Below are 18,869 nucleotides of genomic sequence, written 5' to 3' on the forward strand. Positions count from 1 at the left end.
ACATATCCACGATCTCTTTCCGAGATCCAGCTGAACTCAACAACAAATAACAGTCCGGTGCAGTGGTCACATGACGCTAGTTATCAACTCGTTATGTTTCCTCATCAAGATATGAGCATGTGCACATGAAAGGGGCGGGGTTTATTGCATATGACCAATCACAGACATGGACAGTTTGACTGACAGCAGAGCCTCATATTTCACAACAAGGATCAAACTGTTAAACTAGTTCTCCTCCACTAACACTCCCAGTCCATCAGTACCAGTAAGTGAAGCAGCTGCAGTCTGTGGGACTGGGAGCACTTTACGGGTCAGACTGGTTCTGTTGGGCTCCAGCAGCTGACAGAGGTTCATCCTCTGAGGAGAATCTAGATCTTTCAGGAGCTCATCAGAGGAGCTCAGAGGATCTCGTGGGTCTCTGAAGACCCTGGTCCGCCTCTGAAGACCCTGGTCCTCCTCAGAAGACCCTGGTCCTCCTCAGAAGACCCTGGTCCTCCTCTGAAGACCCTGGTCCTCCTCTGAAGACCCTGGTCCGCCTCTGAAGACCCCGGTCCTCCTCAGAAGACCCTGGTCCTCCTCTGAAGACCCTGGTCCTCTTCAGAAGACCCTGGTCCTCCTCAGAAGACCCTGGTCCGCCTCTGAAGACCCTGGTCCGCCTCTGAAGACCCTGGTCCTCCTCTGAAGACCCTGGTCCGCCTCTGAAGACCCTGGTCCTCTTCAGAAGACCCTGGTCCTCCTCAGAAGACCCTGGTCCTCCTCAGAAGACCCTGGTCCGTCTCTGAAGACCCTGGTCCGCCTCTGAAGACCCTGGTCCTCCTCAGAAGACACTGGTCCGCCTCTGAAGACACTGGTCCGCCTCTGAAGACCCTGGTCCGCCTCTGAAGACCCAGGTCCTCCTCAGAAGACCCTGGTCCTCCTCTGAAGACCCTGGTCCTCCTCTGAAGACCCTGGTCCGCCTCTGAAGACCCTGGTCCTCTTCAGAAGACCCTGGTCCTCCTCAGAAGACCCTGGTCCGCCTCTGAAGACACTGGTCCGCCTCTGAAGACCCTGGTCCTCCTCAGAGACTCAATCCACACCAGCGACTCAATCCACACCAGCTCCACGGATCCTCCAAGAACATGATGTCATGTTTCAAGGGAGTTGATTAGTCAGTGGGCGGAGCTTGATACTGTTTAATCTCTTAAAGCCGATATATGCTACTCCGTTTTGATGACGGACAAATGGGAACGCCCCCCCCCTTGGCTGTGATTGGTCCGCTAACAACATCATTTCCGGAATCTCACATTTCCGGACCTCACACTTCCTGTTTCATTCCCTATATCACAATAAACCCAAACACAACTACGATCCTAATATGGACAACAACATTGAAGAGCCCCTAGTGGAAGAGGTCCGGAGGTACGAGCACCTACACAACCCGTCTATGAGTGTGTACAAAAACGACTTCTACATACAGAGACGCCATGAGGTAGGCTTCTCTAAGCTAGTCTTCGACAAAAAAAAGGTTGCACCACCTACTGTTCTGGCGGTGAATTGCTTTCAGCACCCACAGCCTTCGGAGAACCATGAATGAAAAAGAGTCGGTTGCGTCCGTAACGGAGTCGGACAAATATCATATTTCAGCCTTTACCTCCAACTTAACCTGGAGCAGGTCAGCTGCTCAGCATGAGTTACCATGGTGATTTACCCTGATAACAAGTGAACAGGTTTCATTGAACTGAAAACTATGAATTAAACTTGAGTAATCAGTAAATACTGTGAACAGAGTAATCTGATTACTCTGGATATTCTATATATTCATATTCGATGACCATAGACAGAACTTAAGTCTCTGCAACCACATGCAGGGATACTGCAGTTGATCAAATGTATTTTAGTGTTCACAGTAATCTGATCATTCAAAATAATAGATGGTCATGTAGTTACAGTATTTTTCTATTTTTAGTCCCAGTACATGGTTCTGTATCTCGTACCTCAACAAACTTGATGCTAAAATCTGCCGATTCCACACAAACACTGACGCATGCGTAGGAACATCGAGCCGACGTGAGGAGGTGAACTGAGGCAGATTAATGATCCACTTCATCATTGACAGTAAAACCAACAGCTTCAGTTGTGCTCGCAGGACAAATCTGTTCCACATGAACCTTCAATTGATAAAAGTATAAAACAATTTACAACAAATTACGTTCAGATGATAATAAACAGCGGAGTTACACAGCTGAGTCGTTATAGTTCTTAACAATATCTAATAACACTGTGCGTGTATCATCAAGTGCGAGTTTGTGAGAAATGTCAGTAGTGCACAGAGCGACGAGGAGATCACTATGAAGAAAAACGATTCACTTTCCAAATAACATCCCAGAGGAGCTGAGGATCCACTGATGTGAGGGAACCGCTCCGATGCTCTAAATGAATAAATGCTGACGTGACTCTGGAGCGTGAAGCTGCAGGTGATGATGAGGAGGAGACCAGGGTTCAGTGGTGATCAGCTGATCTAGATTCTATAGATCTGTGATCTCTGAGTCCAGCATTAGATCGACTGACGGAACCGAACCATCCCAGGACCAACACCAGCTTATAATGATAATTCAGCTAAATTCTGTAGATTGAGGACATCGTGTCTGTCTCTGAATTTAATAATCCTGCAGTTTTGGATAATTAAAACATAAACATGAGATACAACAAGTTCCCTCCCATTCTGACAGGGTGTGTTTCTGCCTCCACCTTTGAATTGGATCTTTTCTTATTTCCGGTTCTTTCTCTGGTCTTCTCTCTCTCTCTCTCTCTCTCTCTCTCTCTCTCTCTCTCTGTGTCACAGCAGCAGAGGATCAGTGAGTTTAGTTTATTAATCACATCACTGCTGTCTGTTTTGCAGGTTGTTTTTGTTTTCTGTATATTTTTACTCTCATTATGTGTAGTTTAGTAGTGTATATATTTTGATCTTTCTTTTTTATTGTTGCTTCGGCACTGTTATTTAAATTCTGTTTTTCTCTTTTTGCTGTAACAAGTGAATTTCCCCGTTGTGTGGATAAATAAAGAAATCTAAATCTAATCACATGTGTCTTCACCTCCACCTCACTAACAAACACCTCATGTCAGTGTCAGTTTCTCTTCCTCTTCTCATCTTGATGCTCTGACTCCGTCAGGACTCACGGTGGAAGCCCATTGGTCAGCTGCATCATTTAATATTCATGAGGTGCTTTGCATTGACCATTTATGGTTGAAAGTGGGCGTGTAGAGGAGTAAGATGCAGATCCACATGGGAACGTTTCCAGGTGAACTGGGATTTATAAAGTGAACTTTGTGTTCATTGTCCACGGTTTTATAAATAGGAATCTTCTTTTGCATAAATCATTTCTGGCTTTTGTGTGAACGAACACTTTAGTATGAATCTACGCACTGTTTTATAAATGAGACCCCAGTTCTTTACCTCACTGGGTGTAGGGTGTAGTGTGTGTGTGTGTGTGTGTCATGTGTGATTTGAAGGGGGTGTGTATATATGTGTGTGTCTGTATGTGTGTGACATGTGTGTAGATGTGTGTTTTTGACTTTGTGTGTGTGTGTGTGTGCATGTATGTATTTGTGTGTGTGTGTGCGTGTAGACGTGTGTGTGTGTGTTTTTGAGTGTGTGTGTGTGTGTGCGTGTAGACGTGTGTGTGTTTTTGAGTGAGTTATATAATTTCCCCAACCCCCCTTTGAGATATTATATATTATTTTCACTTCGTGTCTTTGATGTTTTTGTTTTCACTTGACTGTTTTAAAGGTTTTGTCTTAATAAATTGATTCTAAATATTTCTTTGAAATGAAGATGATTTATTTAGAAGAGTTCATTAAACATGTTTGTCAATAAACAACAACACTTGGTGATAAAAGGAATGAAAGTGACGACACATGATTCAGACACATTGACGTTTATTTCCCGTTCATCCGGCCAAGATGTGTTTGACGAACTCGGTGTAGTTGATGTGTCCGTTGGCGTCTTCCTGTCCCACCATCAGTCGGTCCACCTCGTCCTCTGTCATCTTCTCTCCCAGGGTGGCGAGGACATGGCGGAGCTCCGCCCCCATCACTGTCCCGTTTCCCTCCTTGTCAAAGACCCTCAGACCTTCCACGAAGTCCTCGAACGTGCCCTGTTCTTTGGATCTGGCCACGTGCTGCAACATGGGCAGGAAGCTGTCGAAGTCCAGCAGCTTGACGTTCATCTCCTCCAGCTTCGGCCTCCCCAGCAGCTTCAGCACCTCGTCGTTGGTCGGGTTGTGGCCGAGCGCTCGCATCACGTCGCCGCACTGAGCGTAGGTGATCTTCATCTCGCCAGTGGGCGTCTCGTCAAACAGCGTGAAGGCGTCTCGGAACTCTTCCACCTGATCTGGAGAGAACTCGACCACGACGCTCTGCAGGTCGACCTCCGGAGGTTTGGTCTCTGGAGCTGCCGGAGCAGGAGGAGGCTCCTCTTTCTTCACCTCCACCTTCTTCACCTCTGTCTTCTTCGGTTCCACTTTCTTTGGAGCCATCGTGCTGCAGAGCGGAGGACGGACGGAGGACGGACGGAGGTGGATGAGGTTTTATGAGAGCCAGAGGCGGGGCGAGTGAGGCAGGAGAGAATGACAGAGAGAGAGAGAGAGAGAGAGAGAGAGAGAGAGAGAGAGAGAGAGAGAGAGAGAGAGAGAGAGAGAGAGAGAGCAAGTGCATATGACCAAATATGGAAAAACTGGAATAGAAACACTCAGACAGAAGATAAGAAGTTTCCAGAACAAAGAAGCAGTTTGAACCAGAATTCAGGTTTAATAAAAACTCTTTGATAAGTTTAACTCTGAGTCAGTTACTATTGCTAAACTGCGTGAAGATAACATCACTCAATTATCACATTTTAGTTGTGAAGTCCATATTCACCAATCACAGTTTGTCTCATATTCACAGTTTGTCTCATAGATGTTCACAAGGATCAACTTCCTGTTCTCAACTCAACACGAGTCCAACAGAAACTTAGTGATCAGTGAATAAAGCTCAGTCCCATGTGAGGATCCTCTCCCAGGACACACACTGAACACATCAACACAACAACACAACAACACAACAACACAACAACACATCAACACATCAACACAACAACACAACAACACAGCAACACAACAGGATTCACTACATGACAAGAACCAGTTTGTAACTTCATGTTTAAAGTGTTTATACATAGGATGTGTGTGTTTATGTTTGAGTAGGTGTGTGTGTGTGTGTGTGTCTGTATGTGTGTGTCAGTGTGTGTCATGTGTGTAGATGTGTGTGTTGGAGTTTGTGTGTGCGTGTGTGTGTGTAGATGTGTGTTTGTGTATGTGTGTGTGTGTGTGTCAGTGTGTGTCATGTGTGTAGATGTGTGTGTTGGAGTTTGTGTGTGTGTGTGTGTAGATGTTTGTTTGAGTGTGTGTTTGTGTTTGTGTGTGTGTGTGTAGAAGTGTGTTTGTGTGTGTCTGTGTGTGTAGATGTGTGTTTGAGTGTGTGTTTGTGTTTGTGTGTGTGTGTAGAAGTGTGTTTGTGTGTGTGTGTGTGTGCAGAAGTGTGTTTGTGTGTGTGTGTGTGTGTGTGTGTGTGTGTGTTTGTGTAGAAGTGTTTTTGTGTGTGTGTGTGTGTGTGTGTGTGTGTGCGTGTTTGTGTGGATGTGTGTGTGTGTGTGTGTGTGTCTGTATGTGTGTGTCAGTGTGTGTCATGTGTGTAGATGTGTGTGTTGGAGTTTGTGTGTGTCTGTGTGTGTAAATGTGTGTTTGAGTGTGTGTTTGTGTTTGTGTGTGTGTGTAGAAGTGTGTTTGTGTGTGTGTGTGTGTGTGCAGAAGTGTGTTTGTGTGTGTGTGTGTGTTTGTGTAGAAGTGTTTTTGTGTGTGTGTGTGTGTGTGTGCATGTTTGTGTAGAAGTGTTTTTGTGTGTGTGTGTGTGTGTGTGTTTGTGTGGATGTGTGTTTGAGTTTGTGGCTGTATGTGTGTGTGTGGGGGGGGTCTCTTTGTGTGTTGCTCTTGTTGCTCATCATTAACATTCCCTACTGTGATAAGGACTGTGATTACCCATGATGCTCTTTGTCTTTTAGTCTTTAAATAACTTGACATTGTCCAGAAGTCAAAGATAAATTCAACTGAACTGTCACACACACACTTAGCAGACACACACAAAGACACACATGCACGCACACAAATACATCTGCGACAAATAAACCAACGAAGAAGGAGGAAGACAGTCATACATCACATTTATTGTTTCTATTAAAAAACTAGACACGACTAAATCTGAATAATCTGTTACCTCAGTGTATTCACATGTAGTACACAGAGTGCACACAAGTAGTACTCTGTACACATATAAGTACTCTTTGTATTATATGTGTGTACTCTACTCACTTTTGTAATTGTGTGGATTAGATGAGGACACGAGGACAACAGATCAGATGTAGTGAATCCTGTTGTGTTGTTGTGTTGTTGTGTTGTTGTGTTGTTGTGTTGTTGTGTTGTTGTGTTGTTGTGTTGTTGTGTTGTTGTGTTGTTGTGTTGTTGTGTTGTTGTGTTGTTGTGTTGTTGTGTTCAGTTCCATCAGCATGTGTGTGTCCTGGGAGAGGATCCTCACATGGGACTGAGCTTTATTCACTGATCACTAAGTTTCTGTTTGACTCGTGTTGAGTGAAGAACAGGAAGTTGATCCTTGTGAACATCTATGAGACAAATATCATGTGGTAGATTGAGTGACATGTAGTACACATGTAGTACACATGTACTACATGTGTACTAACTTGTACTCTGTCCTTTCATGTTGTGCAGTGTACTCATGTTGTACTATCTGGACACACGAATAGTTATGCATCAATGCATCATCTACAACTGAGTCAATCACCAGGTAACATATCCCATCATGCATTGCGGTATAGAAGGTTTGTATAAATGTGAATAAGAGCAGAACAACCTGAGACAAACATGTTTATTTCTACATTTAAAAATTCAACGTGTTTTTAATTGAGTTAAGTTTTAATACTAAGAGTAAAATAAACAATTAAAATCACTGTGGGATTTTACAACGAGCAACGTTGTTGTTGTTGTTGTTGTTGTTGTTAGTCATGCTCCTGTGAAAATGAACAGATGCAGAGAAAACATATGAAAAATATATAGTACATAGTCATCTACACAGAAGACATGATATAGTGATGACCTCAATATATATAGTATATAATCCTCTACTGCCAACTTTAATATTCCATTAGCTCTGCAGCTCTCTGGTCATGTGGCTTCAGGAACATGAATGTTTATACAACTAAAAAATAACAGAACTCAAAGTCAGAGCAACAATATGTAGCCTACAGTTCCCATCATGCACCTGGATAGATACTAGGGGTGGGAATTGACAAAAACGTGACGATTCGATAGTATTGCCATATTTGGGCCACGATTCAATATTATTGCGATTCTTAACATATTGCGATACAGCAAGTATTGCGATTCGATTCTGCGATATATTGCGATTCATGTCGCCCATATTATTCAAAGGCATTACAAAACATGAGGAAAATAAGACTGCTCAACTCACTTCAAATGTCACATTTAATTCCGGTTGCGATGGTGAAGCCATTTTCATTTAGTTAGTAATTTGTTGTCTTTTTAAGCGTAGCGACTCACTAGCGTAAATGCCTGTAGCTCTCACGGAGCGGACAGATATAATTAACACACCAAATCTCTCTCTTCAGGTCCGATATACAAACACCTGCCGTACAGCTGCGTCCTGATGATGGAAACGGCGGAAACGACGGGACGCCAGATGCACGGCGATTCCATATCTTACGGACGTTTTTAATCCTCGTTGCACATCCTCGCCGAGCGGAAGGAGGTAGGAAGCTGGTTTTTATTCCCTTTGCAGCAGGAAGCGCGGAGTGGGAGTCGCCATGTCACATTAACCCGTCAGACTTGTCTCACATGCTTATTTGTTTGTTTAGCTGATGTTTAGGTATTTTAACGGTTGTATTTGTCTTTTACTAAATGATTATGTTGTACTTGTTGTCTTCTAGTTTCACGGTGTTTCTACGGCGCCTCAATGTGATGTTTAAATAAAGAGCCGTGACACATCAGTCTGAAACTCGCCTCGTCATGCTTTGTCAGCCAGGGGCTGTTACATATATAATTAAATATTGCAATACTTTGTGCTACTGTATCGATATAATTGCGTGTGCAAAATATGGCGATACTGAACAGAATCAATTTTTTCCCTCACAATTAAAAGATACGGTCTTTTATTGTTTTGTTTCTGAATGGATTAGAAAACCCTACAGCCAATCAGATCATCAGATCTAAACTTTGAATGAGATCCGTTCCCTCTTCACTTTGATCCACCTCCTCTTTCTCTCATGATTGACTGACAAGCCCAGCTCCGCTGTGATTGGCCAACTGAGCATAAAGGTGGGACTGTAGGAATCGTGGGTAACTGTCAGTCTCAATCAGGCCGAAAATCTGATCCTGGGCCAACTGGAAGGAGGCGGGGTTAACTCCGAGAAGCAGGCTTTGATTGGTCGATTCTCTGACAGTTGAGTCCAAGTTGACCTAAAAACAGAGGTAAGGGAAAATCACATGACCAATCACAGGACAGACAGACAGACAGACAGACAGACAGACAGACAGACAGACAGACAGACAGACAGACAGACAGACAGACAGACAGACAGACAGACAGACAGACAGACAGACAGACAGACAGACAGACAGACAGACAGACAGACAGACAGACAGACAGACAGACAGACAGACGGTACCTGTCTTGCTGCAGTGGTAGACATAAACTCCTCATAGATTTTCATAGCTCGGACAGCCATGAGGGGGCGTTTCCTTTTGAATCTCTCTACAGCCAACCAGAAATCCAGATTTTCCTCACTGAACTCTGACCTCAAGAAGTGTCGGAACACTGCCAGACCATCTAACCAATGGAAAAAGAGCAGGGAGACTGTTCAACCAATAGGAACACACTGTCATTGTTCAGGCTCCTCCCCTCACTGACAAACAGGAAGTAGAATGCCTTACACTGATTGGTCAGCAGAGCCTCCAGACTCTCCGCCCACCTCAGCACTTCCCCTGGAGATGGTCTGAAAAACAAACGCACCTCAGACGTATGAAACATGAAGATCTGGACTCACATGAAGCTGAGCAGCTGACCTGCTCCAGGAACAGTTGGAGATAAGAGATCAAACGTATAAAACCCTAAGCCATAAATATTTATTTTGGGGACCGATAGTTTCCAGATTTACCTTGTGACAGCCCCCCTCTTTTTTTACACAATTATATGTACTTTTACTTAAGTAAAGAAAAGCAAAACGTACTTTTGCCACCTCTGGTGTGTCCACATCACGTGATTCTAACCAAGACGCTTCTTCACTTCCACTCGTCTTGTTAGTAAACAACACTTTCAGATCTCGTGGCCTTGAGTTATTTATCCCGTTCCCACACGTTATTTTATCAAGGACACGTAATTTATTTTTACCAAATGTCACCAGGGGGCGCTGTAACATACACATTGACACAATCAGATGTTTTAACTTGTTCTTCCTGCTTTAAGCAGCTGTAACTGTGTCCTTTATTCTGGATGTTTCTTCTCCTCTGATTTTGATTATCAACAGTTTGATCCTCAGCTCTGCTGTGACTCAAACTGTCCATGTCTGTTATTGGTCATATGCAGTAAACCCCGCCCCTTTCATGCGCATGTTTTCAGATCTTGATCTTGAATACCTGAGTTAAATTAACAAGTTGATAACCAGTGTCATGTGACCACTGAGCCAGCCTGTGATATTTCAGTGAAGTTCGTCTGAATCTCAGAAAGAGATCCTGATTGGTTGAAACGGATTCTTTGAACAGGGACCAGGTTCTAGAGTCCAGGATGCGGTGCTGGTCCATGGTTTCAGTCTGGGAGTGGGTGAACCTACCTGTTGTTTCTAAGAGCTTTCTCCAAACTGTTTCCATGGAAACGGGTACAGTTTTCTGGAAGCCGTAGAAATGACCGATTACACCGAACATCAGCAGCTCTGAAGAGACCAGTCAACAAGTGAGGCAAACAGGAAGTGTAAACAGGAAGTGTAAACAGGAAGTGTAAACAAGAACCAAATCAAAGTGTGTGTTTACGTACAGACTCTCAGTCTTGTTCGTTAGGTGAAGGTTCCTGAACTCAGAGTCCTGAAGAAACAAAACAACGGTCAGATTCTGATAGAACAGGTTCCCTCAGGTTCCATCAGGTTCTATCGGACTCAGTCTGGTTCTGGGGTCTCATTTATAAAACAGTGCGTAGGATTCATACTAAAGTGTTCGTTCACACAAAAGCCAGAAATGATTTATGCAAAAGAAGATTCCTATTTATAAAACCGTGGACAATGAACACAAAGTTCACTTTATAAATCCCAGTTCACCTGGAAACGTTCCCATGTGGATCTGCATCTTACTCCTCTACACGCCCACTTTCAACCATAAATGGTCAATGCAAAGCACCTCATGAATATTAAATGATGCAGCTGACCAATGGGCTTCCACCGTGAGTCTTGACGGAGTCACGGCTTCAAGTGATGAGAAGAGGAAGAGAAACTGACATGAGGTGTTTGTTAGTGAGGTGGAGGTGAAGACACATGTGATGGGACAGCAGTGATGTGATTAATAAACTCAACTCACTGATCCTCTGCTGCTGTGACACAGAGAGAGAGAGAGAGAGAGAGAGAGAGAGAGAGAGAGAGAGAGGGAGAGAGGGAGAGAGAGAGAGAGAGAGAGAGAGAGAGAGAGAGAGAGAGAGAGAGAGAGAGAGAGAGAACCGGAAATAAGAAAAGATCCAATTCAAAGGTGGAGGCAGAAACACACCCTGTCAGAATGGGAGGGAACTTGTTGTATCTCATGTTTATGTTTTAATTATCCAAAACTGCAGGATTATTAAATTCAGAGACAGACATGATGTCCTCAATCTACAGAATTTAGCTGAATTATCATTATAAGCTGGTGTTGGTCCTGGGATGGTTCGGCTCCGTCAGTCGATCTAATGCTGGACTCAGAGATCACAGATCTATAGAATCTAGATCAGCTGATCACCACTGAACCCTGGTCTCCTCCTCATCATCACCTGCAGCTTCACGCTCCAGAGTCACGTCAGCATTTATTCATTTAGATCATCGGAGCGATTCCCTCACATCAGTGGATCCTCAGCTCCTCTGGGATGTTATTTGGAAAGTGAATCGTTTTTCTTCATAGTGATCTCCTCGTCGCTCTGTGCACTACTGACCTTTCACACAAACTCGCACTTGATGATACACGCACAGTGTTATTAGATATTGTTAAGAACTATTAACGACTCAGCTGTGTAACTCCGCTGTTTATTATCATCTGATCGTAATTTGTTGTAAATTGTTTTATACTTATATCAATTGAAGGTTCATGTGGAACAGATTTGTCCTGCGAGCACAACTGAAGCTGTTGGTTTTACTGTCAATGATGAAGTGGATCATTAATCTGCCTCAGTTCACCTCCTCACGTCGGCTCGATGTTCCTACGCATGCGTCAGTGTTTGTGTGGAATCGGCAGATTTTCCCGTCAAGATCATTTAAAAAATCCCAACGTTTGCGTGAGAAGTGGCGCTCGCACGTTTCAGGCCGTGTGTACGCAACAGTTCTACATGAGACCCCCGACTGACACCCTACCTTGTTGCTGTTGAGCAGCAGTAGAATTTGTTGCAGAGACCCCCCCTCACTGGTCAGCTGCTTCCTCAGAGTGCAGGGGGAGGTGGGGAGGGGGTCTGGGTCAGAGGTCAAAGGGTGGGTGAGTTGGTGGATGGCGCTTTCCGACAGGAAGTGGGGTGATGGAGGTTCCCTCAGCAGAGAACCCTCGGAGAGCGAGCGACGCAGAACTGAACAATAATCAATCAATCAATCAATCAATCAATCAATCAATCAATCAATCAATCAGGAAAGAGATGACTCATCAGCATGTGACATCACTGATGACATCACTGTGACTCCTCAGCTGACTCACCTGCAGCTCTGTGGGCGGAGTCGAACTCCTCTACTGTTTCGTCCCTGTCCTGTGAGGAGAGGTGGGCAGGGCTTAGCAGGAGCCCGCCCCCTCCCACACGCTCCGATGTTTCAGAGGCACTCTCCCCCTCCCCCTGCTGCCGCTCTTCCACCAACTCATCTTCCTCCTCCTCCTTCCTCTTCCTCCTCTCGTCTTCGTCCGCTTTCCCCTTCTCCTTCCACACTGCACTCTGGGTGGAGGAGGAGGGGAAGGAAAGGGGGGGGGAGAGAGGCAGGCCGTTGATCGTCCTGGAGGGGGTGAAGGAGGGAGGAGGAGTAGTGGAGGAGGAGCTGGGGGAGTGGGGAGAGAGGGAGGGGGGGATGTCACAGAGGGGGGAGTAGGGGGAAGAGGGGGGGAGCAGGGGAGGGTCAGTTGAGGAGAAAGGAGAGGACGAACGATAGAGGAGGTCCGACTGATGAAGAGAGAGAAGACCGAAATCTTGGGGGAGGTGCGAGAGCTGAGGGGGAGGATGGGAGGGGGTCACAGAGGTCACAGGGGTCACAAAGTTCATAGAGGTCACAAAGTTCACAGATGACACAGAGGACACAGAGATAATGGGGTCACAGAGGTCACAGAGGACACAGAGGTCATATAGGTCATAGAGGTCACAGGGGTCACAAAGTTCATAGAGGTCACAAAGTTCACAGAGGACACAGAGGTCATATAGGTCATAGAGGTCACAGGGGTCACAAAGTTCACAGAGGACACAGAAGACACAGAGGTCATGGGGTCACAGAGGTCACAGAGGTCATGGGGTCATAGATGACACAGAGGTCACAGAGGTCATATAGGTCATAGAGGTCACAGGGGTCACAAAGTTCATAGAGGACACAGAGGTCATAAAGGTCACACTTGATTTCTATTGACCCAAATAACAATATTTCCTAAGAAGGTGAAACCTTAAAAAAAACAAGAGGTCGTAGGTCACAGGTGAAAAGTCACCAGTTTTCTGTACCTGCTGACTCGGCGCCATGGCGACCAGCTGGATGTTGTCGCGGAGACAGAGACGGATTCGGATCTTTTGCTCGATGCTGAAACACTCGAGTATGAAGGCGAAACGAAAACACGTCTGAGACGACGGCACCAGGTGGATGAGGAGGGGCTCTGACGACACTACAACACATCAACAACAACACAACAATAACAGAACTCCTTAATAACACAACAACACCACAATACTACAACCTTCTTACCCTCTCTGAGCTGCAGTGTGTTCAGGAACACTGGACTCTGCAGGACGTTACAGCGCCCGACCTCGTCCTCTCTGGTTAACAGCAGCACGTCGTTGTAGATCAACACTGTCACCTGAAACACACACACACACACACACACACACACACACATTGGAGTGATACACACGCGGCCTCTTGAGTCCATGTGACTCTGAGGACTGTGAGCTGGTACCTTTGCAGGCAGCAGCCCAGCTTGGTGCAGGACGAGTTCCTCTGACATCAGTAAGGTTCTGTCGGCGCTGCACAGATCAAGAGGCTGAAGTCAACGAGAACAAGAGCAGAAGATACAAACAATTACAATTTATACATCAATCCACAAGAAATCCTGAGTGCAAACAGAATTTACAGCTCGAACATGAAACTTGAAAAGTTTGGTTGTAACAGTTAAACATTTTGTTAAATATTTGAGTTCAGGGTAATGTGTTGAGTTGTTGTTGAACTGATTCTCCGTTCGGTGGCCGCGCTTCATGTTGGTTCTTTGTGAAATCTTGGGAGTTGATTTTCCTTTTGTCCACTTCCCTGTGTCCGCAGTACAGAGCTGTTTCCTTCCACTCGTTCCATCCTTGGTATCCAGCAATAAGCTCTTTATTTATCTCCCGCTGTATTCAGTCTCTGCTTTGGGGTCTGAACTAAGAGTGTAAATGAAGTGTTCATTCATTATTTTACATTTCTTCAGCCTTTGAGTTTATAACTCAAAGGTTCTAGAAAAATTAAGATGAGAAGGAAGGTTCAAGCTTTGATTCTGCTTTAGGATATCATAGTTTATGTTCCAGTTTAGATAGTTAGTGATCTTGACTTTATTCAGTATTTTCTAGAATATCATTCTGTACTCAGACCCTAAAACAGATTCTCTAATATTGAATTGTCAGTTCTAGGTCAGGGTAGAGGTTACGGTGAAGGCTCTTGATCAGATGAAATACTCTTGAACTATTTCTAATTTCTATAGATTTTGGGGTTACATTTAAGGTTCAATCAGGGTTTTTATTTCTAATATTTTGTTATTAAGCTCCATGTTAGCTTTAAGTTCTCTATACCTTTCGAGTTTCCAGGATGACTAAGATATTGTAGGATGTGTTCTCTATTAAGCTGATTTCAAACATGCAATGAACTCAAATGTCTGAGAGCCTCTGGTATAAAGTCCACAGAAAGTTAGAATAATCTGATTGGTGAACACAGCAGCAGATTTTCTGCAGCAAGTGGCGTGATGACGCTTCTATCACATGACGGAGTTAACACGTCACTTCCTGTGTGTGTCTGCCCCCCCGGCTGCTCCACCTCTCACCAGAACCATGAGGAGGATCTGATGCTGAACGAGTCAGTGCAGAAAACCTGCTGCTGTGTTGTTCAGCTGGGAAAGACAATTCCGGATTTGACCTTGAGGTCAGGTCTGTTAAGTTCAGTGTGAGATTCGAGGTTCCGATGTAGAAAAAGACGTTGATATTAAAGATCATTGGTTCTGACTCAGGTTAAAGGTACAAGGTTCTAACCTGGACAAAGATGGGGAAGATGAGAGTTTTTGGTGCCAGTGTCATGTAGCTTTCATAAGAAGAGCACGGCAGATGTGATTGGACGATGGTACAGTTCTGGTAGTTGCCATAGTCACTGGGCGTGGCCGAAGAAGAGGAGGAGAGGGGCAGGGTGGTCGTGCGGCTTGTAAACAGTTGCTGTGATGACTCAGGTCGAGGGTCGTGGAGAAGGTTCTGACCTCTGCTGGGGTGAGTCCGGTACAAAGGACCTGGTGATCAATGACACAAATATAGAAATGAATAATTGATGTGTTGATCGATGTTTAGGATAATCAATATTTAGATCGGAGAACCTACTGATTGTCGCGTTCCTGTCATGACAAACTGGATGCAGGTGCTGAAACAGAGACGGAACATGGGAATGGTTCTTTTCACTGACAGACTGTTTCTATGGCAGGAAGAGAAGAACTTATCTGGTTCGGTTCTTTGTCTGACCAAGTTCTCAGTTTTGTCCTTTGGGTTAGATGAGGTTCTATGTGAGGCCAGGGCTCGATCAGTTATGTTTCAGTGATAGATTCTATGATAGTTTCATACTACCATTAGAATATTGTGCGGTTCTCTGTCGGTGACGTGCTTGTTCAGGTGAAAGGTTCTTTGCAAAGTTCTACTGGAAACAGAGTGCTCTGATTCTAGTGAAAGGTTCTATGTTCTACGTCCTGGCTCAGACTCACTTGTGCTGCTGGATTGACAGGTGACAGGATGATGTAATTGTCTCCATTTGATGATGTCACACGGGTTCCCTTTAGTGTGGTGTTGCTGCAGGAGTACTCAGTCACTTCCTGTTCTTCCTCCTCATTCTCGTGCTTCCTGTCCCTCCACAGAGAACCCAGAGCCGCTAGACTGGCGCGGACCCCGGAGTTCTGACCCTGTCTGCGATCCTGTTTGCTGTGGAACGGGTGAGGCAACAATCTTCTGCCTGGCGTCTAGGAGACAGACGGAGATCACCATGACGACCGTTAGCTCTACTCTCACGCCTGCTTTGTCTGTGTGTACATACAGGAAGACTCACGGTGTTGTGTGTCCGTCGGCCGAGCAAAGCTTCACTTCCTGCCATGAGGTCCGGTAAACCTCTCCACACAACCAACACTATCTGAGACGGACACGTCCTGAAAAGACAGACAGGTATAGAGACAGAGGGAAAGGGAGAGGGACAGACATACAGGTAGAGAATCTGTGAAACAGCTGACTGAGCGATGTCAGTATGGGGGGGGGGGCCTGATCAATAATCAATGTTGGTGTCAGCAGGGTCAGGCTATGAGGGGGCGGGGTTACCTGATGGTGTGGGCGAGTTCCACACACTTCCAGGTTTCCACAGGAAGTCCGTTCAGCTGCAGGACCAAGTCTCCCTGACGGAGTCCAGACCGATGAGCTGGACCTGCTGCAGACAAACAGGTGATCAACCCAACGCTGCAGGCAGCCAATCAGAACAGCTGTAGATCACATGACTCTGCTCAGGGGTGTGGTTCTCACCAGCATCGACAGCCTGGACTCTGACTGGACAGTCGGAGCAGATTGTGAATCCAAATCCATCTGTTCCTCGTACGATGTTCACCTGAGAGAACAGGAAGAAGCTGTCAGCTGCTCGACAGCGCCCCCTCAGGACAAAGTGTAAAGCAGTTTCCAACTGAACAACTTCAAGCCTCAAAATAGTTCAAACAGTGTCAACACATCTAATCAATACATTTATTTAATCAATGTGTTTGTCTTTTCAATACATTCAACCAATAACTATTGATTATTAAGCAGGAATCAAAGCATGAAATAGGTTTAGTTCCTGTTTGTGTGCTGCAGCGCGGCCTCCGTCCTGCAGGTGGCGCTGCTCTCAGCCTTGGTTTCCATGACGCTCGAAGGAAAAGGTCAAAACTTTTCTCTACACAAAGGAGGTTTAATGTTCTTGAGTTCAGACTGGAAGGCAGAAATGAAACTGAGCCTGAGGAGACGAGCCCTGGGGCGAAGGAATTTAAACACTATTGTTCTCTACTGGATCGGGCCGGACAGAACCGGGTCTCCGGCCTGAAACTGGTTTACAACCATCAGCTTCACCTGCCTGCAGACAGAACCTGAGAAGAACTGAGGCAGAACCACAGTTTGCCACCAGGTGAGAAGGTCATGTTACCATGGAGACGAAAAAAGAGGAAACATCATGAATCAAACAAACTGTTTGAACAGTTTGTTTAACGACACACACACACATACACACACATATACACTCACTCACACACACACACACAAATACACACACTTTTACACTCACTCACACACACACACAAATACACACACATATATACTCACTCACACACACACACACATACACACACATATACACTCACTCACACATACACACACATACACACACACACTCACACATACACACACATATACACTCACTCACACAAACACACACATATCCACTCACACACACGCATGCATATTCACACACAGTGTTGTGCATGAACGGTTTATATCAGGTGACACGTGATGAACGGAAGTGGCGTTCGCTCCAGCGAGAGTAAAGGCCACTCCCGTTTTATGACATCATTTTACCACATGCCGCATGTTGTCTCTGCAGACACACACACACACACACACACACACACACTCATACACACTAGCTATTTCCGTTTCATCCAGCACTCTGACCGGATCTCACTCTAACTAATAAAAACGAACTAATAAACTAATAAACACTCATCAGTAGTTATCAGGACCTGATCAGCACATGAACTGAAGTGTTTGTTTGATTCCAAAGTTTCTGAGGCTGCATTTAAACATCATGAAAAACACAATGTGTGAACTCAGTCGCACACGAGCTCACACTCAGGGTCTGGATCTGGATTCAGGATCCGACTCCATCGATTCATAACTAAACACATGATCCTAAGTTTGTCGTCTACATCATCTCAATAAAAAACTGAACAGTCAACGTGAATTTGTTCATTTTAAGTGTGATCTCACTCAACACTGCACATATACACACACATACGTGTTTAAACACACACACATATATACACCTACACATACCAAACACAGATACACATAAACACACATATACACACACCTGAGGAAGGTTCTGTCCGATGCAGATTCGACACAGACGGTGGATCGTGTGCATCATAAGGTCTCTGGTTCTAATCCTGCAGATCTGTCAACATGTGATCCAGGTCCAAGACAGGACTGGGTCTAAAACCAGATCTGATCCAGACGTAGACTTCACATGACCAGATCCAGACTTTCCAAGAATCCAAATCAAACCCAGATCCAGGTCTAAAACTTGTAGTGATATAAAAGGAACAAAACCAAGTCTGGTCTCAAAACTAGAACCAGATCTGACTCCATCTGACACAGAGTGTGTGAAGTTTCATACTTCAGACTGCAGTGTGTGTGTGTGTGTGTGTGTGTGTGTGTGTGTGTGTGTGTGTGTGTGTGTGTGTGTGTGTGTGTGTGTGTGAGAACCAACAGGCAGAAGAATAGCAGGAAACACACACACACACAAACAGACTCACAAAAACACTGGATGGATCCCTGCGATAAGACACACACTTCCTGAACACACACACACCCGTGTGAACGCTCCACACACACTGCTGGATCTGGCCCTGCTCGCCCTCACAGCCACAGAGAGAGAGAGAGAGAGAGAATCAACAGAGACATTTTCATGGAAACAAATATTCTGTTTTGAACCAGATTAAGAAAATAGTCTAAATAATAGTAAATGTGCATGCATTGCATTACTGAGAAAGAGTATGTTCTAATTACTTTGGTCTGAATAGGATCATACTCGATAATAAGATTCTGATCATGTTTATGTCTTTAATCTCAATATTATATGTGATCCTCTCATAATCATGTGACATCATAACGTCAGATCTAATTCAATTTCTGTTAAGTAATGATGAGTCATCTGTGCGCAGCAAAGTGACTCATGGTGCTCCTCAGGGTTCTGAGCTCGGCCCAGTTTGATTCATATGCTTCAACTAGGAAACATTATCAGGAGACTCTCTGTAAACTTGACCTGTGGACGACGCCCAGTACAATGTCATCTGGGATCTTAGAGTTTCATAAGTTCC

At 44.9% G+C, this 18,869-nt stretch overlaps 2 protein-coding genes across 2 annotated transcripts; both read right to left on the reverse strand.

The window, feature by feature from the left end:
- Positions 1-3,898: 3,898 nt before the first annotated feature.
- On the reverse strand, positions 3,899-4,514 carry LOC133002431 (myosin light chain 4-like). Its single transcript, XM_061072250.1, has one exon. The coding sequence runs from the start codon at positions 4,512-4,514 to the stop codon at positions 3,927-3,929; it is 588 nt and encodes a 195-aa protein (XP_060928233.1). The 3' UTR covers positions 3,899-3,926.
- A 2,422-nt stretch (positions 4,515-6,936) lies between these two features.
- LOC133001386 (regulator of G-protein signaling 3-like) lies at positions 6,937-17,962 on the reverse strand. Its single transcript, XM_061070953.1, has 18 exons — positions 17,861-17,962; positions 16,273-16,354; positions 16,075-16,180; positions 15,812-15,908; positions 15,474-15,725; positions 15,100-15,139; positions 14,764-15,011; positions 13,449-13,532; positions 13,238-13,349; positions 13,000-13,157; positions 12,404-12,501; positions 12,006-12,292; positions 11,675-11,880; positions 10,129-10,175; positions 9,929-10,027; positions 9,033-9,094; positions 8,768-8,928; positions 6,937-8,558 (listed from the first exon to the last, which is right to left on the reverse strand). The coding sequence occupies exons 1-18, from the start codon at positions 17,915-17,917 to the stop codon at positions 8,364-8,366; spliced, it is 2,391 nt and encodes a 796-aa protein (XP_060926936.1). The 5' UTR covers positions 17,918-17,962; the 3' UTR covers positions 6,937-8,363.
- Between the last annotated feature and the right edge of the window lie 907 nt (positions 17,963-18,869).

The sequence above is a fragment of the Limanda limanda genome, chromosome 5, assembly GCF_963576545.1.
Source record: "Limanda limanda chromosome 5, fLimLim1.1, whole genome shotgun sequence".
NCBI lineage: Eukaryota > Metazoa > Chordata > Actinopteri > Pleuronectiformes > Pleuronectidae > Limanda > Limanda limanda.